Genomic DNA, 25,348 nt, shown 5'->3' with positions numbered 1-25,348 from the left:
ACAGGTCTACTCGTAGATAGATAAGCCTCATCCTACTTACCTGACTGTCCCAACTCTATCTCATTTAAAGTGGAGGTCAATTCATCGGTGTTAAATATAAAAACAAATTATCAAATGCAATTAAACAAAAATTTATACTCAACCTTACCCATTTTCATGTATTTATACTTAGTACAAATGAAACTTGCACCAAGTATTTTGTTATTTGTATTTTTAGGAGCAAACAGCGGGAAAGACGTAGAAGAACCGAAAACCAGGTCAGAACGGTCGGTACAGTTAAAGTTAAAGCCCAGCATTTTACGAACTGGCCAGATGAAGAAGGTTGTAATTGAGTGGGGCCAAGACAAATCCGAAAATGGGTGGTTCTCCCTCCTCCGCATGAAGCATCTACTAGTTGATTACATGGTGTGTCAGATGGGCCTTGAATATGCAGCATGGGTTCAAGAAAAAATTCTCCAGCTTGGGTTCAAGGAAAAGTTCTCCAGCTTGGGTAGATGCTTCATGATCACCCCCCAAATCCCAACAATCCAACTCTCTCTTTCTTAAAAGGGGACCCGCTTATAGAAGACTCCTGTAACTGTACGGTTCTTTGGACTCCAGCTTGGGGAGTGGAGTTTGATGGTTTTAGTTCTGATTTAGAGGCAAGTGAAATGTATTTGTAGTTTTCGGTAGGCTTGGGGCATGGTTTTTAAAAACGAACCGATGATTGAGCCGGTCAGGGGTTTGATTATCGGTTCAAATGGTCTGATCATTCGATTCAAATGGTTGGTCCATTCTGACAAAAAAATTAAAATTTTAAAAAATGGTCAAAATTATTCGAATGATTTGAACGATTAATTGGCCGGTTCAACGGTTTACTGACCAAAATCAACGGTTTTAGAGGAAAAAGCGATTTTAGAGGAAAACAAAATCAATTAGGTAACCAGTTCCCAGTTTTTCTGGTCTGACCGTTCAGTCTGATCCGGTTTTGAAAATAGTGATTTGGGGAATCCTTCAACAATGGTAACATTGAACCTATCAAAGTATCAATGTTTTAAAAGACTCAGCCCGGATCGAACCATCGGACTGTAAAAACCAAAAACAGGCCAGGTGGCTTTCTTAGGTCACAGTTAAATGACGGTTTCGGTGGGTTGGACAGCAAACCGCCCAGTTAACCCGTAAACCGGGACCCAAAGAGCATCCCCGTTTTTGCTCCAATCGGAGTAAAACACTGAATACCACCATATTTAAGTTGTTGTCCACCAGTTGAGGTATTCTTATCTGAGAAAAAAATGATTCCCTAAAAATTAAAAGATGGAGTTGATTCCTTCATACCATATTTTGTTAGGACAAAGTCAAAAATCTATGATACAGAAAAAACCGTGATCAATGATACCCTACCGTTTGTTTCACAAATTAGTAATAAATGTTAAAGTATAGTGAAAATTCTCCATTGGTACTCTGTATTTTTGGCACTGTTATTTTGGTTTCTGAATTTTAAAATGCAATAATTCAGTATTCAAACTTTTAAAATGTGTCAATCCAGCGGTACCTGCCATTAATTAGTCCTTTAACTAACGGTTAAATGGCATTTGAAAAAACACAAATGTCCTTCAGGTGTTATCTAACTCTCTTTATCAACCATCCAAAAGTTGATAAAAAATAAACAGTCCCAAATCATTGGTTCTTCTATTCAAGAAAGTTGGGTTCGCCATAAAATGTTGAATAGAAAATGCAAGAATTTGGAATTGTTCATTTTTTGTCAATGTTTGGACAATTGATAAAGAGAATTAAATGACATTCGAAGGGTATTTGTGTATTTTCAAATGCCACTTAATGGCTGGTTAGTGGCAGGTACTGAATTGACATATTTTGAAAGTTCGGGTATTGAATTGTTGCATCTTAAAGTTTGAAGACCAAATGGCACTAAGCCCAAAATATAGGGTACTAATTGAGAATTTTTCCTAAAGTATATAAATGTGAAAGTACATTTTGTTATACCTGAATGGATAAAAAATAAGTTGTCATTGATTAAGATATAGATTTAAAATTTCAGCCAATATCATTAAATGTATCCTGGTGGAACTTCTTTTAATTTTAAGTAAATTAATGTGAGATGGTTCAGATCTATCTATTTATCTATCTATCTATATATATTAAAACAAACGGTCAAGATTTTTTCTCTTTTTTCTTGAATTTTTATTTTTTTATTCCATGTCATTTTCAAAACAACAAATGAGATGCACTTTCCTAATAATCTTAATAATCTCTACTCCTAAAATTTCTCCGAAACTATCTCTCCCACTATCCCCCACTTTCTTCAAAATCATCTCTAATTCCTTTTTATCTCCAAAATTATCTCTAATTTAATAGAGAGTTTCTCTCCTAAATTATCTATAATTCCTATTTATCTTTTTCCCTACTTTTTATCTATATCTATCTAAAGAAAATTTGGATTAAAAAATTTAAGAATTATTTAAATATTCTAACAAAATTATATAATAACTTTAAAATATTTATTAAATACACAAAAAATAATTTTATATTTTTGTAAAATATATCATAAAATTATGTACTAACAATTTAAATTATGTTTTTCCAGATTACCAATTTAAATGTTTTTCAAATATTTAATAATATGTAATAGTTTTAAATAAATAAAATTCCAATAATAAAAATGTTACTATTTTATAGATTATTTAAATATTTAAATAACTAAATAATTATCATAACTAGATTTTAAATAGTTAAAATAACAAAATTATGTAATAAATTTTAAACATTTCTTCAAAGTAGAACAGCAATTATAATATAATATTGAAACTAATAATAATTTAATATATTACAGAATTAATAATGAAATTATGTAATAATAGTATAAATTATGATTTTATGAATAGTTATATTCAATAAATAATTAATGTTTTAAAATTAAACATTTTACATATTATTTAAGTATTTAAATAACTAAATATATTAAATAACAATACATTTAACATAACTAGGTTTTAAATAGTTAAAATAAAGAAATTATGTAATAGATTTTAAAAAATCTAAAAAGTAGAAAAATAGTTATAACATAATATTGAAAGTAATAATAATTTAGTATTTCTAAATAATATTGTAAATAATTAATTTCATTATATCAAGTAATAATTCGTGAAAATAACTTTCAAAAAATTAATATTTATTAATATTAATTTTAAACTCTTAATCTGTATTTATTATACAATTATATATACTAAAATTAATATTTATTGTATTTAAGTATTTATTTATTATTTTTTTGTGATGAATGTATTTTCAATGATTATGTATAAATTTATTTTGTTTTTTTATTTAACAAAAAACTTTCAATAACTATTGGAGATTAAATTACTGTTATTGAATTTTTTAAATTTAAATTATTGTACTTATTGTATTCATTGTATTTTTGTTATAAGTTATTGATTAATATTTATTAGGGATTATACTATTTATTGACTAAGTTAATATATTTTTAGTACTTATTGTATTTTTGTAATTTATGTAATTATTGTATATTTCTTTATCAATATATTTTCAATAATTGTGTATTTTTGTTATAAATTATCAATAATTGTTGGAAATTAAACTATTGTTATTTATTAGAAATGAGACTATTAATTTAGCTGAAATTATGAGCGTTCATGAGTTGATTCGGTTCAGTCATCGGCTATTGGGCCAACTAAATAGGCTTGGTTAGGTTAGGGAGTTGGTCACCTGAAACCAACTAACCCTTTGTGAAAACTGACCCACTCAAGTTGTATCGGTTTGGGTTGGTTTTTCTGTTTGGTCAGTCGATTCAAAAGATTTAAACTTAAAAATTTAATTTAATTTTAAAAATTAAAAGTGCAAATATTAAAAATAAATTTAAAAATTAGATTTTTGATATAAGACATTTTAGACTAGGAAATATGGAAAATTTCCCACTTTTCCATATTAAAAATTATATTTAAAATATAATCATTCGATTTTGGTCAGTTTTCAAATGGCTAAAGTGAACTGATCCAACTTGGCCAATTTGGGAACTTTTTTAACCAAATCCAACCTAATAAACTAGAAAACCGACCAACTCGGGTCAAGTTAATTAGGTTGATCGGTTTCATCAATTTGATGAATAAACCTAACTGAATTTAATTATTGTTATTTTTGTATTATAAAAATTTTATTAAAAGTAGTATATCAAAGATGAATAATTATTAATTATTTAAAAGTTGAAAATATAAAACGATTGTATACTCTTATGTGTTTCTATTAGGGTCATTTATTAGAGCACACCTTAGGGATGACAATTTTCCTCATCCTCGACGGGGACCTGACTTCCCCAACCCAATGGGGCCAAGGATGGGGATTGAGGTCCCCGCCTTGCCCTTATATATATATATATATATATATATATATATATATATATATATATATATATATATATATATATATTAAATATACTATTATATTATTTATATTATATGTATCAAAATATATTTAAAACATTATTTATAATTAAAACTTTTTATTTATTTTAAAAAATACTATTATTTGAAAAAATTTTGGGGATTCAGGTCCCCACGGGGAACCCATCCCCTTTGGGGATGAGGATGGGGGTTAATTTTAAAATCGGGGTCAAGGACAAGGAATATGATCCTAGCCCTGAACCTACCCCGTTGCCATTCCTACACACCTTATAATTTTACATATTTACTTAAACCTACCTTATAATTTTCATTTTACTAAAACATCCCATATATTTTATAACTTATTTACTTAATCAACCTTTCAATAAGGAGTGTTTGTTTGGCCATTAGGCCCATGATTTTTCATTCCAAAAATACACTTAAAACCTTTTTTGTATAGAAAGTAAAATTGACCAAATATAGCCAATATAGTAATTGTCTGTGCCTTATTTAGGGCAAAAATGGTATTTGTATTTTTTTTATTAAATTTATTTAAATGAACATTAGGGTCAAGACTGTCATTTCCATTGTCATCTAATGGAAGATTGATTAAATCCATTGCAAATTATAAGTGGTGTTTTAGTAAAATGCTAACTATAGGATAGATTTTAATAAATCCATGAAACTATAAGGGGTATTTTAGTAATAACCATTTCTATCATTTAGCTTTGGATTAATAAATCCTATACATCGCACGGGTCCCCGCTAGTAAATAATTATAAGAAAGAAAAGAAAACAAAATTTTGGATCTAGTAATATAATTGCAAAGTGATTAAAAGATAATCCATTAAAATTTTACATGAAATAATTGAAATTAATCTAAATCCACTAAAAACTTTAGGGAAGTGCTAAAAAATCTCGAAAAATACATGGAGTAATTGAAAACAAAAAGAAAGAAAATAGTACAAACATAAATGATTATAACGATGATAAGAAATTCCAATGAAAATCTAAAGAATTGTAAATTTGGAATTTCTATCATCGAACAAATTAAAAATATCTTAAACACATCTGGTGCTGTAAGAAATGAGCTGGAGCTGAGGCAAACATGCTACTTTGGGGGAGATGCCTTTAAATAGCTAGGTGGCATGGTTCACTTGGACATGTCCCTCGCGGGGCTTAAGAGAGATGATCACTCGCCAAGGTCTTTGGTTAGCTTTGCTTTCACTTGTAGGGATGCTTATCGGTGAGATAAAAATCATGCTTCCTCCGAGGCTCTTGCTTGTTCTGCTGACCCTTGTGTGTGGTGTGTAGGGGTGTAAACGGATCAAATTTGAATTAGATCAGCCAATATCTAAATTCGAATCCAATTAAAAAAATCCGATATCCGAATTTGATTCAATATCCAACAGGTATCGAAAATTAATATCCAATTCGATTATTTAATTATATTTGATAAATAATAAATATATAAAATAAATATTTTATTGATATAAAGTATATAAATATATAAATTATTTATATAACTTAATTATTATATATAAATTATATAAAATATTTTATATATTATATATAAGAATTAAATAATCGGTTGAATTGGGATATTTATTGAATCGAATCAAGTCATATCCGAATTCAATTGATTAAATATTTGATTATCCGAATTCAATTCGATTATGTTGAATATCGACTTCGAAATCGGATTTTTAAATACCGGTGACACCTAGTGGTGTGCCGATCACTAACATGTCCCAAAGAGGTCGTCTAAGCACTGGATACAACAACATCCACGTGGTGGCTTCGATGCACAACCTTAACAACTTCAGAAATCATTAATTAAATTTAATAAAAATTTACAAAAATCATGGATTTCCCCTAAAACATTGAGAAATTTTCCAAAAAAAAAATGCTGAGGTTCTAATAACATTTTCATATGTTTAACATCTTAAAAATTTGCTTTTTAGAGGTGATGAGCATTTGAGATTACATCTATTTCTAACACCTAAAAAGAGAAAAAAAAAGTCTAAAATGGTAAGACCTAGTTTCATGTCATATTAGAATTAGATGCATTTCAAATGCAATGACGAAATGTCATTAATGCCTTCAATATTATCATTTATTTAATAATAATAATAATAATAATAATAATAATAATAATAATAATAATAATAATAGTAATTGATGCCATGAATTATTATTATTTCTATTATTATTATTATTATTTCAAATATTAAAAAATATTATTTTCATTTATTATTAATTGATAATAATAAATAAATTGTATTATAAATTAAATAATAAATAATTATTTATTTTAGCAAATCATAATATTTGTTTATTAATAGAATAATATTTTTAAATATTGTTTTTGTTATTTATAATATTATCAAACAATCTATTTCTAAAGTAAACTAGTAATTAGAGAGTTGCTCCAACTAAAACGAGAGCCTCTTAAAACTAAAAAATCATTTCTACTTCCTATTCAGATTTCAAACCTGAATAATAGTTTTTCGACTTTTGATACATCAAACTTATCAAACGCCACGCCCAAGAAAAAAATTTTGGAAATAATTAATGAGCTTTGATAATGGATAACAACTCAAGTAAACCGTTTATAATTTCCCTTTGGTCATGAACATTTCACTGATATTTTTTCCAAAAAAAACAAGAAAAGAAAAGAAAATCAACTTATAGTGATTAGGCTAATCGATGGCCAACTGTGGTCTCTTCTTTGTCATGACTCAAACACGGCCTTACTGATTTTACGTTTGTAGTCCTTAATGACTTTGGGGATTATTAACACAGAACGTGATTTTACTTTTATTTGTTAATTGGAGAATAAAATAGGATACTTGAAGGTCATGAGGAGCAAGGAACAGATAAAATGCGAATAGAGCCAAACACCAACTTAATTAATATATGGTCACATATACATATATAGAATTGGATTTACATAATACATACAACGTACAATACAATCCATTCCAGTACTCTAATAAGAATGAAGAAAATACAGGATCCATTTGGCGTCTGGTTCCAACTCTGGAGTAGCTAGTTAGACTTCAATGTCTGGGTAACCCTTGAATGAGTTCTTCCTTGCAGTGGCCAAAACTGTCTTGTCTGCCACTATGAAGTATGCGGAACCTGCCACTGCATTCCATCAAAGTTTCAAATTTCATTAAAAAGCACAACTTTTCAATTTATCAACAACAAGAAGAAGAAGATGGTAATTAACCTGTAGAGATGATGAGAGCCTGAGCTGTGGGGTTGAGGTTGGCTCTAGCCCAAGGCAGCATTCTTACACTAGCGAACTGCATGTGAAGCAGGATGTCAATATATAATTAATGACCCTTCAATTCTATTAGAACTGGTTATGACTTATGAGAAAGACTTACGGTAGGAATTGCAGTAGCAACGGTCGCAAGAAGAGCAGCTTTTGCCCCGGCCACGACGCCTTCTATTGTTTCAGAACAACACAATCGAGTTACGAGTCTAGTTACAGACTAAAGATGAACAGAGAGAGAGAGAGAGAGAGCTACTGCATGGGTCCCACAATAAAGGAAAGAAAGCATTATATATGACAGTTCACATGTACACTATGAAAGCTACTCTCGGAATCATTTTCTTTTCTAATAGACTAATTTCTACGAAATTAATCGATCTAAAGCTGATGAACAAAACAATAAAAGAGAATATAATTATAATTATATACCATGACCACATCTCTTTGCCAAGGCGAGCTTCTGATCCAGTGAAGCCAGCCCATTTCTGTCTAGGGAGGACTTAGGTACATTTTTCGCCATTATAGAGCTATTGAAACAAGGAGGGAAGGAAAATAATTAATGTTTAGAACTGATGGCTGATAAGAGAGGCACAAAGGTAAATAAGGTGATGATATATATATATATATATATAATAAATTTTAGAGATGAGTACTACTCTTTGATAGACCAGGAATGAGCTTGGGATGATGGGTGGTTGGTTATTTATAAGTAGAACTTTTAGGGGAGAAATGTGGAAGACATGGTCTGGGTAGTTGGGACTGGAGTTTGATGGTTTTGGTTGAATTCTAACGTCGGAGTCTACTGTTTTGTAATTCCCTGATATCCTCACTTTCCAAGCGAATCATCAGCTGGCCTGGGAAGTTGTTTGATTGATAAAACCAAGGGCGATTCTTACTCTCTTAGTTGAGTAAAGTAATGGTGGTTTTGACGTGAGGCCTAGGCGACTATTCGCATGAAAAATTCATTAGCTACAGTGCAAATTCTAGTTTACCATTGTTTTTTTATTTTATCAAGGATTCAGGCACGACACAACTATCTTACCAAACTATTTTACATTTAAAACTTTGGGATGGTTTATTGGATCTACGGGTGTCAATGCACCGGTTTTGGGTTGGAACGGATTCCACATACGAATAAGACACATACACATTGAATTAGACTAGTCTAATACAAAGTATTTATTGGATTGGATTGAACCTGATCCATCTGTAATAGATTTATATTGGATTGGATTGAACAGATATCTGTTCCATTGATAGAAGATAAGAATGCAGGTGTCAAGGATCAAGTTTGGATTGACATCAATCTAAATTAAAATCAATTTAAACAGATTAAATGGTCCAAAAATTGAATTGGACAGGTCCAGAATAGTCCAAAGTTTTCACTAGATTGGATTGGACCTGGTCCATTAGAAATGGATTCATATTAGACCATATCGAATTGGACCAAATCCGACCCCCTAGTCTATTCCATCCCTCTAATACTTATAAAATAAAAATATAAAAATAAATAAGTGATAAGTTATCATTGTTAATTATTTACAATGATGCCACTAAGTTTCTACCTTTTGTATATTTGTTAAAAACCGTCTTTATTTCTCATTTTATTTACAATCGGACTGTGTTCGGCCATGCCGTGTGGGCCATGTTTTCCTCCCCCAGGATACGTTCGGGGGTCGGCCCAGCACAACCCTTAGCTTGAGTCCACGTAGGCTTGTGTCATGTTGTGAATTGGGCTAATCCATGTTTTTTTAATTGAAAAAAATGAAAAAGCTAATATAAATTAAAAAAATAGATAAAAAAATAAAAAAGATCTTAAAATTTTATTTTATATGATTTTTAATGTATATAATTGTTTATATATGCAATTATAAAATGAAATATTATAATAAAACTAAAGATAAAATTATATATTATATAATTATTGTATATAATATACGGCCTGTGCCCTACCGTTGGCCAACTCTTAGGCCAAGCTGAGCCACGAACTAAGCTAAGCCATTTTTTTAATTAGAAAAATAATGAAAATTTTAATATAAATTAAAGTAAATAAAAATTTTAAAAAGGATCTTAAAATTTTATTTTATATGAATTTTCCCATTAGCTTCCTTGACTGGTGATGGACAAAGTATAACTGTAGATGATAAACCTCCTTCCCATTAGGCACAAGATCCTTGATTATAGATGGTGAGGGTTCAGCATAGCTTCCTTGACTAGTTTGGTTGAGACTGAGTCAGATTTGCCACTTGTATCATCCTTAATGCATGAGCTGCTGCATTTCCCATTGTCCCAAGCATCGAATGTTGCACCTTTATCTGACTGGAGTAAGCTTCAGCAGTGAAAGAGGAGGAACATTGAAAGAGTCAACAATTGCTTCTTCTTGCTTGAGTCAATGGAGTTTCAAGGAATATTGAAAGAGGAGGAAGAAAACAACAAAGAAAGAATAAGAAAATGACAGATTTTTCAGGATTACTCTATTTTTGAACCGATAGGGTTTGGATGAATGATCGAAATAGCTGTGTTTCTCATCTTCAAACGGTGCAGTTCAAGGATTAGAAAAGTATAATGAGGTTGAAGGGAGTTTTTTGGTCAATTTTCAAATGGGGTTTTTCAGTAAAAGTATATGTAAGCTAGTTTTCATCTGGGTCAGTGACGAAAGGGAGGTTTTTGTCAAATTCTTTAAAAGTATAGGAGAGGTTTTTGTTAAAGTTAAACTAAAGGGGAGGTTTTTATTATTGTCAGAAACTTTAAGGGAGGTTTTTGTATTTTACCCTTGTTTATATATGCAATAATAAAATGAAATAATATAATAAAATTATATATTATATAATTATTGTATATAATATATGGCCCAAGCCTCCGTGGGCCCATTCCGTGCCATGAACCGGGCTAAGTCATGTTTTTTAAAAATTTTGAGAAAAAAAAACAATGAAAAGTTTAACATAAATTAAAATAAAAAAAATCTTAAAATTTTATATTATATGAATTTTGATGTGTACAATTGTTTGTATATGCAATAGAAAATGAAATAATATAATAAAATTAAAAATAAAATTATATATATTAATATATTATATACTTATTGTATATAATATACGACCCGAGACCGCACGGGCCCGTGTCACACCATAATCTGGGCTGGTCCACGAGCCAAGTCTTAGGCCAGGCTGGGCCACGAACCAGTAGACCTATTCACGGGCCGGGCTTTGCCTCTTTATCAACAAAAAATGTCCAGGCCCGAGCCCGTGCCCAACCCGACTTTCAGGCCTAGATCTTGAGCCCGAGCCTTGCCCTTATTTAAGACCCGAAGCCCATTCTACACATAAAATGTCCTATTTTTGGTGCAATTTAATAAACTAATATTATATTAATTTGGTAATAAATTAATAAGTTAATTCATATTTCCTATATAGTAAATTAATATTTGATAATAACTTTATAAATGAATACATATAATAAATTTATTATATATAAATAATGTATATTTCTATTATATGTAATAGTATCGGGCCTGGCTTGGGCTCGGATTGGGCTGAAAGCCTAAGCCTGGCCCAAAAAATAGTTGGGTCTAGTATTTAAAGCCCAAGTCCAAGCCCATAGACCTGAAATTTTGTCCAAGCCCAAAAAATATTGGGCCGAGCTGGGTTGCCTGTTGGGCTACCCAACCCATGAACAGGTCTACAAACTCGGGCTAAGCCATGTTTAAAAAAAATGAAAATTTTAACATGAATTAAAAAATATACAAAAAATTTAAATAAGATCTTAAAATTTTATTTTAGCACGAGCCTGTGCCATGCCACGGGCCGGGCTGGTCTGCGAGACAAGTTTTGGACTAGGCCAGGCTACGAACTGGGCTAAGCCGGTTCATGAACTCTGTAGCCTAGTAGTTCACCCCGACCCATTAATAGTGCTAAATTAATTAATTAATTAATTAATTTGAGATAGCATTTACCAATCATTGTTGATAATATATAAAGTTTTTATTTACTTATTTTACTAAATTATTTAATTAGTTAATAATTTAATAATCTAACAAATTATTATTGCTAGAAAAGTAAGACATAGAATCGTGTATATATTTATATTACTCTCTTAGTTGGTTGTCTATTTATCTCATTTTTTTATAAATTTATTTATTTATTTATTTATTAAATTAATTATTTAAATATTTACAATTATTTCATTATATAAAACAAAAATACAATGATGAAAGTCATCTCTCCCTCTTTCACTCTATTGCCCGATGGACGTGATAATTTATTTGTTTATTTATTTTTATTTTATGAAATTAAATATATTATTATTCATAATTTTTTATTTATTTTAAATAGATCTTTTTTCCAATAAACTTTTAATTAAAAAATTTACTTTTCACAAAAATTTTTCCTATATAATAATTTACCTTTCACAAGCCACTTTCCATCATGTTTTGCGCTTGCAACACAGGGCCCTCGGTAAGTAAAATGATACTGTTTCAGCTTTATTAAGAATTTTTTTATAGGTCAGGTAGGAGAAAGGTGGTAATTTTTACATCTATTTTTGGGATTCGAAATTTGCATTATCAATATTCAATATGTAGAACAAGACAAACATGGTTAATAATTACTATTAATGGTTAATATTTTTATCATTTTATATTAATTTAGTAATGATATTTAATATTGAAACTGATCCAAATTATAATCCAAATATTAACATTATCAAATTTGGGTATTATAATCCAAATATTAACAGATCAAATTTGGGTCTCATATTCAATCAGTCCTTTTACAATCCTACATATGTCGTGCATTCGTGAATCAGACCATGTTAATTTATAGGGATTTTTGGACAGCAATCCCCCTCAAAAATCTAATTTGCTGCCCCCTAATTTATAACACAGAATTGACAGAGCAATACTTCCGACCAAATCCTTTGGGTTATCTCCCTTGGATTTGAAAATCACCCCATCAACGAAAATCTTGAGTGACCGTTTCCTCCACTTATTTTCGAGGAATTGATCAGCCTAAAAAATGAAAAATTTCAAGGTGAATTACCAAATCGGTTGGGAGGGTAAGACCGAAAGTGGTATTGGCAAATCAGTTTCTCTTATCATTTCTTCTCTCAAAAGCCATAAGATATAGCTGCTGTGGTTTTGGTTTTCTATGTATAAATAGATTTGGAATTAATATTGTCTGAGAGAATCAATAATGAAATCCTTTAGACAAACAACCCTTTAATTTTTCAAGTGATGGGAAACATCCATTTTGACAGAGGTCTCTAATCGAAATGGGTCGTCCAAGAACAAAAATCTCGTTGCATTTAAAATGGAATTGCATTCCCCATTTAAGGGATGACCATCCCTCCTCCATTGAGGATGAAATCCCATTCCAGTATTCTCATTCCCGTTTAGATTCATATCTGAATCAAGCAGACAGAAATAGACCATTCCAATTCTAATTCGGAAGGATTTCAATTCCATTCCGACTGTGACCCAAACAGATCCAACCTAGACCCCAGATAGGTTCCCTTAAATTGTAGCATCTGCTTTGCAGAATCTTAACTTACCACGCTAAACTAATTTCGGCCTGAGCTCTACTCTACACTGAGAAGTCATTTATAAGAAATTACCCATCTCTCATATCTACCCTTTTGCATTACTCTGGAAAATTATTCTTCCCTTCTATCATTCTATGTAAATAAAAAGTCATTATGTATCATTTGATCAAATTCCCATGCTATAATACCATCTAAAACCAGGAAATTGCGAAATTCTGATTCGATCGTAATTCGGAACCCAATTTCCTTACTTATAATCAGACATTTACATTGACAACCTTGGGCTTGCATACAACGGAACGGACCCTACTCCGGACGAAAGGGAAGGAGAGAAAAACAGAAAGACTCCAAGAGCCGATTCATGTCTGGAATTCCGATTTAAAAGTTAGCATCTGTGTCAGTGTGACCCTTGAATGAGTTCTTCCTTGCCGTAGCCAGCACTGTCTTGTCTGCAACTATAAAATATGCGGAACCAGCCACTGCCACCGGAGCATCAAATACATTAAGAAACAGAAATTTAATGAGAGAGAGAGAGAGAGAGAGAAAGAGAGAGCAGACCTGTAGAGATGATGAGAGCTTGAGCAGTGGGGTTGAGATTAGCTCTGGCCCAAGGCAGCATTCTAACACTTGCAAACTGCGTGAGACGAAGCACAGCAGAGTTGTGTTATCGATATGAAAATAAAGGGCTGTACTATCTCCTAACCATGTTACAGAAGCTTACAGTAGGAATTGCAGTAGCAATGGCCGCCAGAGCAGCCGCCTTTACCCCAGCCATTACGCCCTCTGTTGAAAATAAGAACAAAATTTTCAAAATCGTGATAGGAGAACTTGAAAATGAGACACAGAAGCAAGCGGAACTTTTTGCTAGATGGGTTTGCTTCAATCCTTCTGAAGAAAAGAGAGAAAGAGATCATCTGACAACCCATAAACCACAGCCTGCGTAATGCGATGATCTGTGGCATATGTGGATAGACAGGGTGCAGATGCGCACAAGGAATCTCAGAATGTTGGGCATTATGACAACCTAGGTACCATCAGCTCATCGAGCTTAAATGGATGGTGGATGAACTGAACAATAAATTGGGTTTTTTTGCTTTTGCACTGCAAACAAAAGTAAAGATTGAATGAACACGAAAACAGAAGAGAAGAATCATATACCATGAGAACATCGCTTTGCCATGGCTAGTTTCTGGTCAAATGAAGCCAACCCATTTCCCTCAAGAGGGGACTGAGCCACATTTTTGTCCATTTCTTCAGAAGATGAGTGTAAAGTCACTGAAGAAGTTGAATTGGATAATTGAGAAAAACGGGGAGATAAGAGAAAGAGTAAAAGCAAAAGTAAGCTTAAAGATTAGATTAGCTTCTAGAGACTGCAACTGCATGAATTTGGGAGATGGTAGGTTGGCCACATTTATAGGATGAGAAAAGTTTGGAGAGGGAAAGAGTGGTTTCAGGGTTTTGGGAGCGGAGTTTGATGGTTTTCAGCTTCCTTCCGACGTCCTTTCTTCACTATTTGTTCAGTACTTGCTCGGATCCTGTCCCCATACTACCCCTGCTTCTCTTTATTAGACTTCCAGTTCTAGCGGGGCATGAATTGACGATCTAGCCCTCTCATCAAGAAGTAAGATATACATGTTAGAGGGTATTATTGGCATTAGATTTTGCAGGGAAGGAGATCGCGAGTGTAAATAATGTGTACCACGGAGGGCATAAAGTTGTTGACGCGCATATTCTATCACGTCCTATATTTTTACCGTACACGGAGAAAAAGTAAATAATTGTGGCCATCGGTTTGGATGAAGCTGATCTCGGAAAACCGTGGGTGGTGACAAACCTGGCAATCGTCCTTCGTGCCTATCAAACTGTAAAGAATCCTACGATGACGCCACGTGTTCCACATCTAACGTCTCTCTCTCCTATTTAGTGGATAACCAGCAGTTTGACTGTCGTAGTGCACTCATGGACCTGTGTTTTCTTGCTTTTTGGTCACTGATCTGACCATTAATTCTTTCCTTTCTTATCCTTCAAAAATAAAGTTCTTTGCTCTCTCTTCTTTTTTAATAAAAAACTTAAAAAAACTTTTAGACAATTAAATTAGTTTGGAGCGATATACAATGAATGATCATGGTTTTGAAAAGCCGATCAGATTGGATGGTTGGACCATTTGATTTTAAAATCGGTTATAACTTTGGTTATTGAAACTATTTGATTAGGATTAGACGGGACAATTGAATTATTTGATTGGGAATCAATGGTTAAAATGGTTTTGTTTTTGAGTCGGTTTTTAAAGCTATATGAATGATAGAGTGAATAGATCATTTTAGGGTTTTTTTTAGTTTATAATCGGAATTAGAATTCTTATAATTTATTTGGTTCAGATAAGAATGGGAATGAAAATTAAAATCAGGAGAAGTGAGATTTCATTTCCAAAGAAGGGACAGGGTCCAATAAGAATAAGAATGGGATTCGGATTTTACACAACCAAACATTTGAACTCCGATTCCAATTTCAAACTCCTATTCCTGCAAACCAACGGGGCCTTAATGATTTTTTTTTTTCAAAATGACCCCAAAAAATTCACTTGGCATTTTTTTCAAATATGAAAATTGTCTTTTTATTTTTTTAAGCCAGTTCAAACTTGTCTTACATGCTTTGTTTCTATTATAAAATTATAAACCCTTTTGAGATACAAGTTTTAATTTAATATTAAAGAGATGTAATTACCAGAATACCTCGATGTAAAAAAAGACATTGATTTGTGTACTATATCTATTGCATCTGAATAAGCTTCAGGAGTTTGTGCTTTTAAAAGTGTTTTTTGGGCTTAAAAGTATTTTAACGTTAGACTAGGTGGACCCTCCAAATGATGGATGCTTGGGTTGCAAATGCTATAGATTGAATTTGATATACTTGGATCCATATTTAAATTTGATCCAATTTGAACAAATGTGAATATAGATTCAAATTTAAATTTGAATCGACAAATGTGGATACCATTTTTAACCTTAATCTTCCATCCAGCTCCGTGTCATTCATTCACACAAGTGTACTAAGGATAAGTATGAGCACCCAACCTGAGATTGAGAGGTTACCTAAAAAAGTGACCTCTATAGTTTAACTAAAAACAAAAAGAAAAATAAAAGTAAAGACGGTGTCCCTATCTTATTGATGGTTGTTTATCTTGACCTTTAAAATGGATGGTCCAACGTCCTTTGATCAATTGGGCTAGGGCTACTCCTTTCTTCTTTGCTTGATTGGGCCCATTCCTTTGGGCTTGGACTTAAAGTTCTTCGTCTTCTCATTAGTTTGTAGCCACTATAAGACAACTATCTATAAATCTTCATTTTAAAATCTGGACAAGGAAGAAAATTTATCTTTTAATGAATGCTAGATAGAGCCTTTCACATATTGAGATATATTGCAAGAAAAAAAAAAAAAAAAAACTCTTGTCATATTAACACTTATTTTAAATAGAAAAGATACAACGCTTGTTTGACATTATTTTTTGTTCTCTCAATGACTGAAAACCACGTGCTTTAATAAAATTTTTGAAAAAAAATCATACGCTACTCTTTCTCCATGCAGAACAGCATAATTATTTTTAAGATAAGGGTCCATTTGGTTCATCGGATTAAGATCTAGAATTGGAATGGCCATTCGGTTGGGCGGAATGAGACTCCAATTCCCATTCCTAGGAGGATAGCATTCCTCCTTTTGAAGAAATGACCATTCCGGCCTCTCCCCCTTTGTCCAGCCAACTGAAAAAAAAAAAAAAACCTTATAACCCCCCCCCCCCCCCCCCACCCCACCACACCACACTTTGTATGTATGTGTTTGGTTCCATGAGCCTTTATGGACAGGGCATTTATATGTAATATTTCACTTTAAACGTTTATTTATACTTTTTCACTTTAAATATGTTTTGCTTTAAACATTTTTTTTTGTTTAGTTGAATACTCATTAAAGTGTGTCACATTAGCATTTGGTTTCAATAAACAGTGAGGTATTTGGGGAAACATGAATTTAACGTTCCCCAAATGCTCCATGCATAAAAATCAAAGCACTCCAGTTTTCTATCATTTAATTGATAAACGGTGAAACCAAACAATTGTTTCATTTTACTTCATCTGCAATAAACGCCAATGCCTATGTGGCGCTAATGTAGTGGTAGTTTTTCAATAAACGCCAATGGAACCAAACATCCCCCTTATTTCTCTTTTCCTGATGGCAACACTCCTTGGGAATTGGCATAAAAAAGGCACCCTTGGGAATTATATATATTTTATGGAATCCAATTCCAATTACGATCAGAACCAAACAGGCAGGAGGAATAGACAATTTGATTTTGATTCTATAACATTTCAATTCCAATTCTGATAGCGAACCAAGCCCATCCAAAGTATCTATCAACAATTTTTCTTTTTCTTTTTTTTTTCTTATTTTACATCCTTAGCTATACTTCTCAACAGCTTTGAGGCGAGCAGAGAGCAAAAAAACGAGAGCTGTGTTTACACTAAATAGTATGTACTTTGTAAAGGAGTTGAGTCCTTTTGCAGGCGCTGGGGGTTCGAGTTCCATGTCTGAGACATCCGGGGACTCCGGACCTTATTGCTGGTTATCTTCAGGGGGTGTCTTTCCCACGTTGGCGGTGATCCTCATTCAATCCCTCCAAGTCATACAGAGACCAGGGTCATCTATGCCGTGTGGGCGAAGTGCTAGCACCTGATTTGGAATCGAGAGGCACATTGCTCGAATAAGGCCAATCTGTCATGCAGGTCGACAGGTCAGTAGGTCGGTACCCCAGAGGTCAGCTGGCTACCTATATCATTGATTGCTCGGGTTGGAGGAGGAGTGCAGGTCAGCCTTCGAGGTCCTTAGCTATCTTTCTCGAGGTGGAAAGTGCTGCCCTGTTGCGGGGTGCCCAGTTGGTCTCCTCAGGTTGGAATATGCATCCCGCATGGAATTGAGGTGTCATCACAGTTTGGCGTGCCACGTGTCACTTAATGACTGGATGGACCCTATAAAAAAAAAAGACTAACTGAAGCTTCCTCTGGTATCAAGTGGAATAACAATTTGTGTTCACTAAAACGTCTAGTGTTGAATGAGCAAAGCTGGCTTAGCTCGTTCATGAGCTTTGTCTTAATGGATCGAGCCTAATCAAAATTTTAGGGGGTGTGAGCCCACTTGATTGGAAGGAATCGAAATCCATTCCCATTTCTCGTCGAATGGCATTCTCCCATTTGACGAAGAGAATTCATTCCAACTGATTCCGGTTACCATCTGAATCAAACGAGTGGGAGAAAATAGATCATTCCAATTCCAATTACGATTAGATTCTGATTCCTACTGAAAACCAAATGGGCCCTGAGAAAATAGATCATTCCGATTTCGATTCCAATTTCAATTAGATTCTGATTCTTACTGTGAACCAAATGGGCACTGCGATTTTTAAAATATATTATATATATGCTTTATTAGATAGAATAACACGCGGTAACTTGGCAAGTTATTTTTATTTCACCTAACTTTACTCGAGCCCGTGGATTATGGGCCCATAACATGCTTTCAAGTTTTGGGCTTTAATGGACCTAATATTAACTATTGGAGACCCAAATCAAGCCAGAACTTGGTAGATACATGGCGGTCCAAGTCCAAACTCATCACTTTTGGATCATCATGAGCCACAGACAAGCGTGAGCCTAACTTTTTGTTTTCCCTGAGCCCAAGCTAAGCTTGGCAAACCGTCCCTATGGTAGGGCTGGAGTTGCATCTAAAAGTTCAGATCCATGATTGACGCTTGAAGATCTTTGTTGTTCTTATCATTTTAGAGATCATGTCTCTACATAAGAATAATAATACTCATTATTTCAATTGCTGCAATAAGAGGCAATATGCTAAATAATCAAATAACTTTTTCTACACTACATGATATGATAAAATGTTCAAAAGAATTGATTCTCTCTCTCTCTCTAAGCTTTCTAAGCTTTGGCCATTATAGTCTCTATAGAGTTCCCTTCATTTGGGAAGATAGTAGAACAGAGTGGATACATCACTAGGATTATATTTCAGACAGAAATCAACAGAAGACCTGATTGGATACATGTGTCTCTCTCCTCATTAGTGGGGCGCCTCTATCTCTATGAACTCAAGGAATGGTTTGGCCCCACAACAGATCCCCATCCAGAGATCTAGTTGTTTGCTAGGGAGACCCATTTATTATTTTACAGTGGACACACGCAAATGAGTGAATGACTACTAATAAACCCTAGGCCACATTCATTCAAGAGTATTTTGTTAAACTTAGCTTTCTAGGGCCCCTTCCAGTGCCTCTCATATGAACAATTATCAAAAGCAAAAAGCTGCTTCTCATGTCTCTCCAAATAAATATCCCTCGCCAAATCAGCTGACTTGGTGTGGGACATTTGTTTTGTGCTTGGTACATAGCTTTTCTCTTACATTGGATTTGTTCTTGCACATTTAGGCCGGCCGAGCCCCTGTGTAGTGCACATTTTGCCACGTTAAGTGCAAAAATGGCTCGCCAGGGACGCTGAAAGACAAAGCTGGAGAAGAAAAAGAGAAAAAAATGTAATAAATTGAAAATGGTGCTTGTCACGCATCCATGTCTAAGACATGAACGTGAATAGTAAATCAAAAAAGCCGGAAGTCATGGCGCATGATGGGTTGATGAGAAACGTGAAAACTAAAATGGGGCGGTGTTGTGCTGTTGCATCGATGTTGAAACTCTGAGAGCCTGAGCCTGAGGTCAGGACTCAGGTCAGATTATCAGCAATGCCGAGCGGTGACTACGCCAATGTTTTGGCTTTCGGTGGAACAATTTGTCGTTTCCTCCGTTCACGGGCTCATGTTCTTGGTGTCCTGGTGTGTTCCTTGGGCGGCTCCATTCATTCCCTCTTGGGCCATGGCTAAGTAAGCTCTCCGATTAGTTTTTTTTTTTTTTTTTTGGTAAAAAGAAGCTATACAAGATCGGAGTGGGGGTTAATTCGGCCCTAAAGCCCATTTATATATTGTATTGAAATTTAATTAATTATAATGGGGATAATGAGGATTCATATTGAAAAATCTTTCAATTTAAAGTGTTAAATAAAGTTTTGGTATAAGTTTTTATTTTCTAACACATTCGCTCAGTCGACAAATAAAATATACAGCCTATCCATACTTTATGCTAAAAGTTAATTAATTATAATAAGGATAATGAGAATTGAACACTATATCATCACTTAGTCAATAGGTTTTGCTAATTGAACTTAGAAGCTTTAAGTTGTTAGATAGTCTTCGGGAATAGGTTCTTTTTTCTTTATTCTCTAGCAATCCCTTACAAATCCAGGACTACTCAGCTATTTGGGTTACAAATGGTATTTGTTTATCCAAATTTGGTCCTGTTAAATGTTATCCAAATTCAATATTTTTATATAATTTTAGATTAAATATGGATTCATCCCTCTACAATCCAATATGATTCGATTAGATTCAATTTATTACTAGAGTCTGTCCAAGCTTCATGAAATTTACTTTCAATATATTTTGTTCATGAAATCAATTCTTATTTAATCCATGAATGCTGTACAATATCTTATTGCAATCCGAATTCAATTCAAAATTGCAAATCCAATATAAAATTCAATTCGAATCAGAACACTGATTCGCCCTACAAACTCTGAATGGCATTGGACATAATGGTCATTTCAGGTTTATGAGAAGGTTAGGTCCCTTCACCCCACAGCGAAGGTTACTAGGTTAGAACTAGAAGCCACAACACAAGGTCTCCATCTCTTTTAAAGGTTGTGGAGTGTGGACTTCTCGGACGGACCAGTCCTTGAAAACCAATACTCTATCTACTGAACTTACAATACCCACCCTCTCTGTCCCTGTCGAGAGACTCTGGCCGAGTGGGTCGTATTTCTCGCATAAAGAAAAGCCCAAAGCCCGCGTGCATCCATGAGCTGACGGTCAGTGACTCAGTTGAAAGACCATCAATAGGTTGGTCACGGCAGTCCTTAAAATGACGAAAACATCCCTTGAGCCTTGACCTTTTGCTAGTTTCTGGCTCAGTAGTCTTCAGTCGAAGCCATCATCATAAAAGGCTCCTCACTGAAAAGAAAAAAAAAGCAGTTAATTTCTCCCCATGATTCTTATCCAATAACAGACTAATAAAGTAAAACTAAACAAATGAGAAGATCAGCCCAATATCTTCAATCACTAGCAGTTGGAATATATTAGTGTCGATGAAATCTAATTAATTAATTCATCAATTATATTGGTTGCTTATGAGTTCTGATTGAAATTATGCTATCCAAAGGATATGCAAAGCTTGATGAACAGAGCATTCATGGAAAAGTTGCAGGTGATTATAATGGGTTTGTGTTCTTTTTTTAAATTGGCGAGCGATAGGGGGATTCATTTCAGTCCTGTGGAGTGTGGAGAGTTGGGTGCCCACAAGAAAATATATATATAATAAAGAAGATCACCAAATAAACTACAGATGGTTGATAGATGAGAGATGATACTAGCTTTTCTTTTTATTATTATTTTCATCATTGATGAAGAGCCATTATTGTCAGCACATGAGTTCCATGAGAAAAGAAAATTGGAACAATTATGGGTTCCATATTTTTTTTATCATCTTTTCCATATTGGGTCCTTGGGCATGCACTTATACAGGGAAAAGGGATCTAACAAGGAGGAGGAAATCAAAAGACTTTTCCAGAAAAGAACTCTTCCATTAATAGGAAACAAAAAAGAATTACAGGAACATCTTAATCATAATACCAGGTTTTAGCAGAGAGAGAGAAAGCAAAAAAACTCTTTCTTTCTCTACCAAAACCCAAGAAAAAGAAAAGACTCTTTCATTAGTATAACATGCTTTTTCATCTCTATCTATTTATATTTATTTACAATTAAAAGTAGTCAAAATGGTGATCAGCGAGCTGATATGCAGGTTTTCTTTCTTTCCTGCTGCTAAACTTTGATAAAGAAGCTTTGCTCTTGATCCTGCGCAAATCCTTGGGGACTTCAGGAGGCTTGGCTGATCTAATCAGAGCCCAGTTGACGCCCTTGAAGAATTCATGCCTCTTGATTTCAACGGAACCCTTCAAGCTCCCAATTCTCTTCTTTGGATTCTTCACCAGAAGCTTGCTTATGAGGTCCTGAACTTTGGCTATCTCTTCAAGTTCTTTGCTGGTACTAACACCAATCCTGGGGAAAGTTAATGGCTGCTTAATGATATTGATAAGAGTCTTCTCATTGCTTTCACCTTTGAAGGGTGTCTTCCCGTACAAGAGCTCATACAAGAACACCCCTAATGTCCACCAATCCACAGCACTTCCATGGCCCAACCCTGAGATCACCTCTGGTGCCAAGTACTCATGGGTACCTACAAATGACTTAGAACGAGCATTGATGGGTTCAGCCACCAGCTCTGGATCAACATTCTGTAAATCAACCTCTGGTGCCACTGCTCCCATGGCAGCTTCCTTCTTTTTCTTGCTACTCTTGGTAGACGCCAGAAAACATGAAAACACAGGTTGCATGGGTGCAGCACATGAAGGGGTTGAGCTCTTAACATTCCTGTATGTAGCAGCAGGGTTGGGTTTCGTCCTTAGGAGCTTGGGCACCACGTCGCATTTGAAGGAGAGATCGAAGTCGGAGAGCATAATGTGCCCATCTTCCCGAACTAGAACATTCTCTGGCTTAAGGTCTCTGTATACAATCCCCAGCATGTGAAGATACTCCAGAGCCAGAAGGATTTCAGCCGCATAAAACCTATAGTTTTTTTTTTTTTTTTCAAATCCATTAGTTAGCCTCAGTTCCATCTATGAACCATCACAGCTTTTATCTTAAGAGACCTGAAAACCAGCAAGAAATAGTGAAAAGAAAGAAGAGAAACTTTACTTGGCAGATGAGATGCTAAAACGCTTCCCGGGCTGGCGTTGCCGGACAGCATATAAATCGCCGCCGGGACAAAACTCCATCACTAGACATGAGTAGTGAGAGGTATCGAACTCGGCGTAGAGTGTTGGGAGGAAAGGATGATCAAGCATTCGCAGTATTTCCTTCTCCATCTCTGCCCTCTGAAGCTTCTTTCTAAATGCAAGAGCTTCTCTGTCAACCACCTTCATAGCATACAAGCACTCAGGCAATCCCACAACAGGATTCCGGAGCCGGCAGAGGTAGACATTTCCGATGTCTCCACTTCCAAGCCGGCGAAGCAAATGAAAGTGGTGAAGCCCAACTTGGCCATTCTCGCCTCGGAGGCGTTTCATGGCTTCCCAGGCAGCTTGGTTGGCCTTGTGTGGCTTTTGACCACAGGAGAGGGTGTGGTCACTGAAGGAACAGACTGAAACGGAGCTCCTGCTGCCAAAGCTGAAGTCGCTTATCCAGCTGTAGCGGGAGTCCGGCAGTGTGACCGAAGAACAGCTACTGTCGTAGTCGGATTCATCTCTGCTTGTTGTAGTCATGGCGGTGCGACCTGTATCAAAGTAACTTCTTCTCTAGTGCTGCAACGCCTATATTTATACATGGTCAATAAATTAAACTTCCTGCTTATGAAAAAGTTATAATTCCCATGTTTTAATTAATGAACTAATCTTCTCTCAGGGCTGGATTTATTTTGAATTTGAACACACGTGGCAAATATTTGGATGCCTTGAGGGTCCCCTTCACATGAGGAGGGAGATTGGAATCTACCCCACATCACACCCAATCTTGTACCATCATCTCATACCAATCCAATGGTTAGAAAGCAGCTAGACCTCATTGAAAAAACAAAAGAAAAGAAAAGATCATCTCTGTCTATCTTAATTGTGTGCTTGACATTTGTGATTGTAGACTAGTTAAAGGAAGTAGAGAGATTGGTGGGAGAAAGTTCGGGGGAGGTACATGCAGCACCCGTGTCACATTAAATTGCACCTCAAAATTTCTTATTGCTCCTTTTTAACTGTTTATAGCTATCTTGCTATGCATGTGACACCAACCCATATGTCGATGAGGGGACAAGTGGCAGGTGACGTGTACTAGTCAACCATTGTACACGTGGCACAAACATTTGAGTTGGAAGTATATAGGAATCTGGGACTGGGAAGACATATTTTTGTGAGACCCAGTTGAAACCGGACAACATCAGAGGCTCCCTTAATGGCCAATGATGGTGGTAGTTATAACTTACATATATGCATGGAAATTCATGGATGGCTTAAATTGGCATTCCCCATACGAAAGGAATCTCGGGGCTGTGTGGTCCGGTCCGCACGGCTCGCTCATAGTTGGTCCAAGATTAAGGTTCCGTTTGGAGGGCTGAGCTGAAGATTCAGCTTAAGCTGGTCCAGTAATCAAGTACTATGAAATACTATAATAAATATAGAATGTTAGATGTTTCCGGTGTGTGTGACTGAGATGTGTTGTGAGGATGGTAACGAGTAATAATACTACAAGAAGAGCAAATTCAGGCTGAAATAAATAGCCTTTTGATGACTGTGTTTTTTTTTTTGAGAGAATTTCTAATGACTGATGGATACTTGAGTTAGACTCTCTGTATTTTTAATAAAATATAGTTTATGAGCTATGTATGGGACCTGATGAAGGAAGATTTGTCCTGACCTCACAGTTATGCGACACGTGGCAAAGACAACAGCTCAGCACAAAAGCAAGCCTAAAGTGCGAACACCAAGGGGACACCAACGGACCGAACTCCCTACTGGGGAACCGAACTCACCCTTGGCCCCAAACCAGAAAGTAATTCGAGCTGGCCTACCTTGTAACAGTTTGGGATACACCTCGCCTAACTGGCCAATCTTGTAACAGTTCGGAATACACATCGCTAAACTGGCCAACCTTGTAACAGTTCGGGATATACCTCGCCGAACTAACCGACCTTGTAACAGTTCGGGATACACCTCGCCGATCTGGCCAACCTGGTAAACAGTTCGGGATACACACCGAATTGGCCTACCTTATCAGTTCAGGATATACCTTGCCGAACTGGCCAACCTTGTAGCAGTTCGGGATACACCTCGCCGAACTGGCCCGCCCTATACATACCTCCGAACTCAAGACTTTGCCTCGTTCACCACTCTGCATCACCATCTGGGCACCAAAACCAAACAAGTCGTACCATGCCTGA

At 34.9% G+C, this 25,348-nt stretch overlaps 3 protein-coding genes across 3 annotated transcripts; all 3 read right to left on the bottom strand.

Annotated features, from left to right (window-relative positions):
- Positions 1-7,282: 7,282 nt before the first annotated feature.
- LOC148869345 (early nodulin-93-like) lies at positions 7,283-8,349 on the bottom strand. Its single transcript, XM_088973262.1, has 4 exons — positions 8,104-8,349; positions 7,787-7,848; positions 7,627-7,702; positions 7,283-7,541 (listed from the first exon to the last, which is right to left on the bottom strand). Exons 1-4 carry the CDS (start codon positions 8,192-8,194, stop codon positions 7,447-7,449), a joined length of 324 nt encoding a protein of 107 aa, XP_088829388.1. The 5' UTR covers positions 8,195-8,349; the 3' UTR covers positions 7,283-7,446.
- A 5,082-nt stretch (positions 8,350-13,431) lies between these two features.
- On the bottom strand, positions 13,432-14,842 carry LOC148869344 (early nodulin-93-like). Its single transcript, XM_088970191.1, has 4 exons — positions 14,371-14,842; positions 13,934-13,995; positions 13,771-13,846; positions 13,432-13,691 (listed from the first exon to the last, which is right to left on the bottom strand). Exons 1-4 carry the CDS (start codon positions 14,459-14,461, stop codon positions 13,591-13,593), a joined length of 330 nt encoding a protein of 109 aa, XP_088826317.1. The 5' UTR covers positions 14,462-14,842; the 3' UTR covers positions 13,432-13,590.
- Positions 14,843-21,929: 7,087 nt separating this feature from the next.
- Positions 21,930-23,710, bottom strand: LOC148869343 (protein kinase PINOID 2-like). Its single transcript, XM_088967856.1, has 2 exons — positions 23,122-23,710; positions 21,930-22,992 (listed from the first exon to the last, which is right to left on the bottom strand). Exons 1-2 carry the CDS (start codon positions 23,685-23,687, stop codon positions 22,128-22,130), a joined length of 1,431 nt encoding a protein of 476 aa, XP_088823982.1. The 5' UTR covers positions 23,688-23,710; the 3' UTR covers positions 21,930-22,127.
- Positions 23,711-25,348: the final 1,638 nt, after the last annotated feature.

This window comes from Nelumbo lutea, chromosome 2, assembly GCF_056320005.1.
Source record: "Nelumbo lutea isolate HS-2025 chromosome 2, American lotus-T2T, whole genome shotgun sequence".
NCBI lineage: Eukaryota > Viridiplantae > Streptophyta > Magnoliopsida > Proteales > Nelumbonaceae > Nelumbo > Nelumbo lutea.
Note: the sequence above shows the minus strand (reverse complement) of the source record. Positions and strands in the feature narration are given on the sequence as shown.

Bases quoted from the DNA above. Each gene is read 5' to 3' on its own strand.
- LOC148869343 (XM_088967856.1), bottom strand. From the start codon at position 23,687: ATGACTACAACAAGCAGAGATGAATCCGACTACGACAGTAGCTGTTCT. The intron at 22,993-23,121 runs GTAAAGTTTCTC...AAAAAACTATAG, and splicing joins TTTAGCATCTCATCTGCCAA to GTTTTATGCGGCTGAAATCC.
- LOC148869345 (XM_088973262.1), bottom strand. From the start codon at position 8,194: ATGGCGAAAAATGTACCTAAGTCCTCCCTAGACAGAAATGGGCTGGCT. The intron at 7,849-8,103 runs GTATATAATTAT...CTGAAACAATAG, and splicing joins GGCAAAGAGATGTGGTCATG to AAGGCGTCGTGGCCGGGGCA. The intron at 7,703-7,786 runs GTAAGTCTTTCT...CTTCACATGCAG, and splicing joins TTGCTACTGCAATTCCTACC to TTCGCTAGTGTAAGAATGCT.
- LOC148869344 (XM_088970191.1), bottom strand. From the start codon at position 14,461: ATGGACAAAAATGTGGCTCAGTCCCCTCTTGAGGGAAATGGGTTGGCT. The intron at 13,996-14,370 runs GTATATGATTCT...TATTTTCAACAG, and splicing joins GGCAAAGCGATGTTCTCATG to AGGGCGTAATGGCTGGGGTA. The intron at 13,692-13,770 runs GTCTGCTCTCTC...CTCCGGTGGCAG, and splicing joins AGCTCTCATCATCTCTACAG to TGGCTGGTTCCGCATATTTT.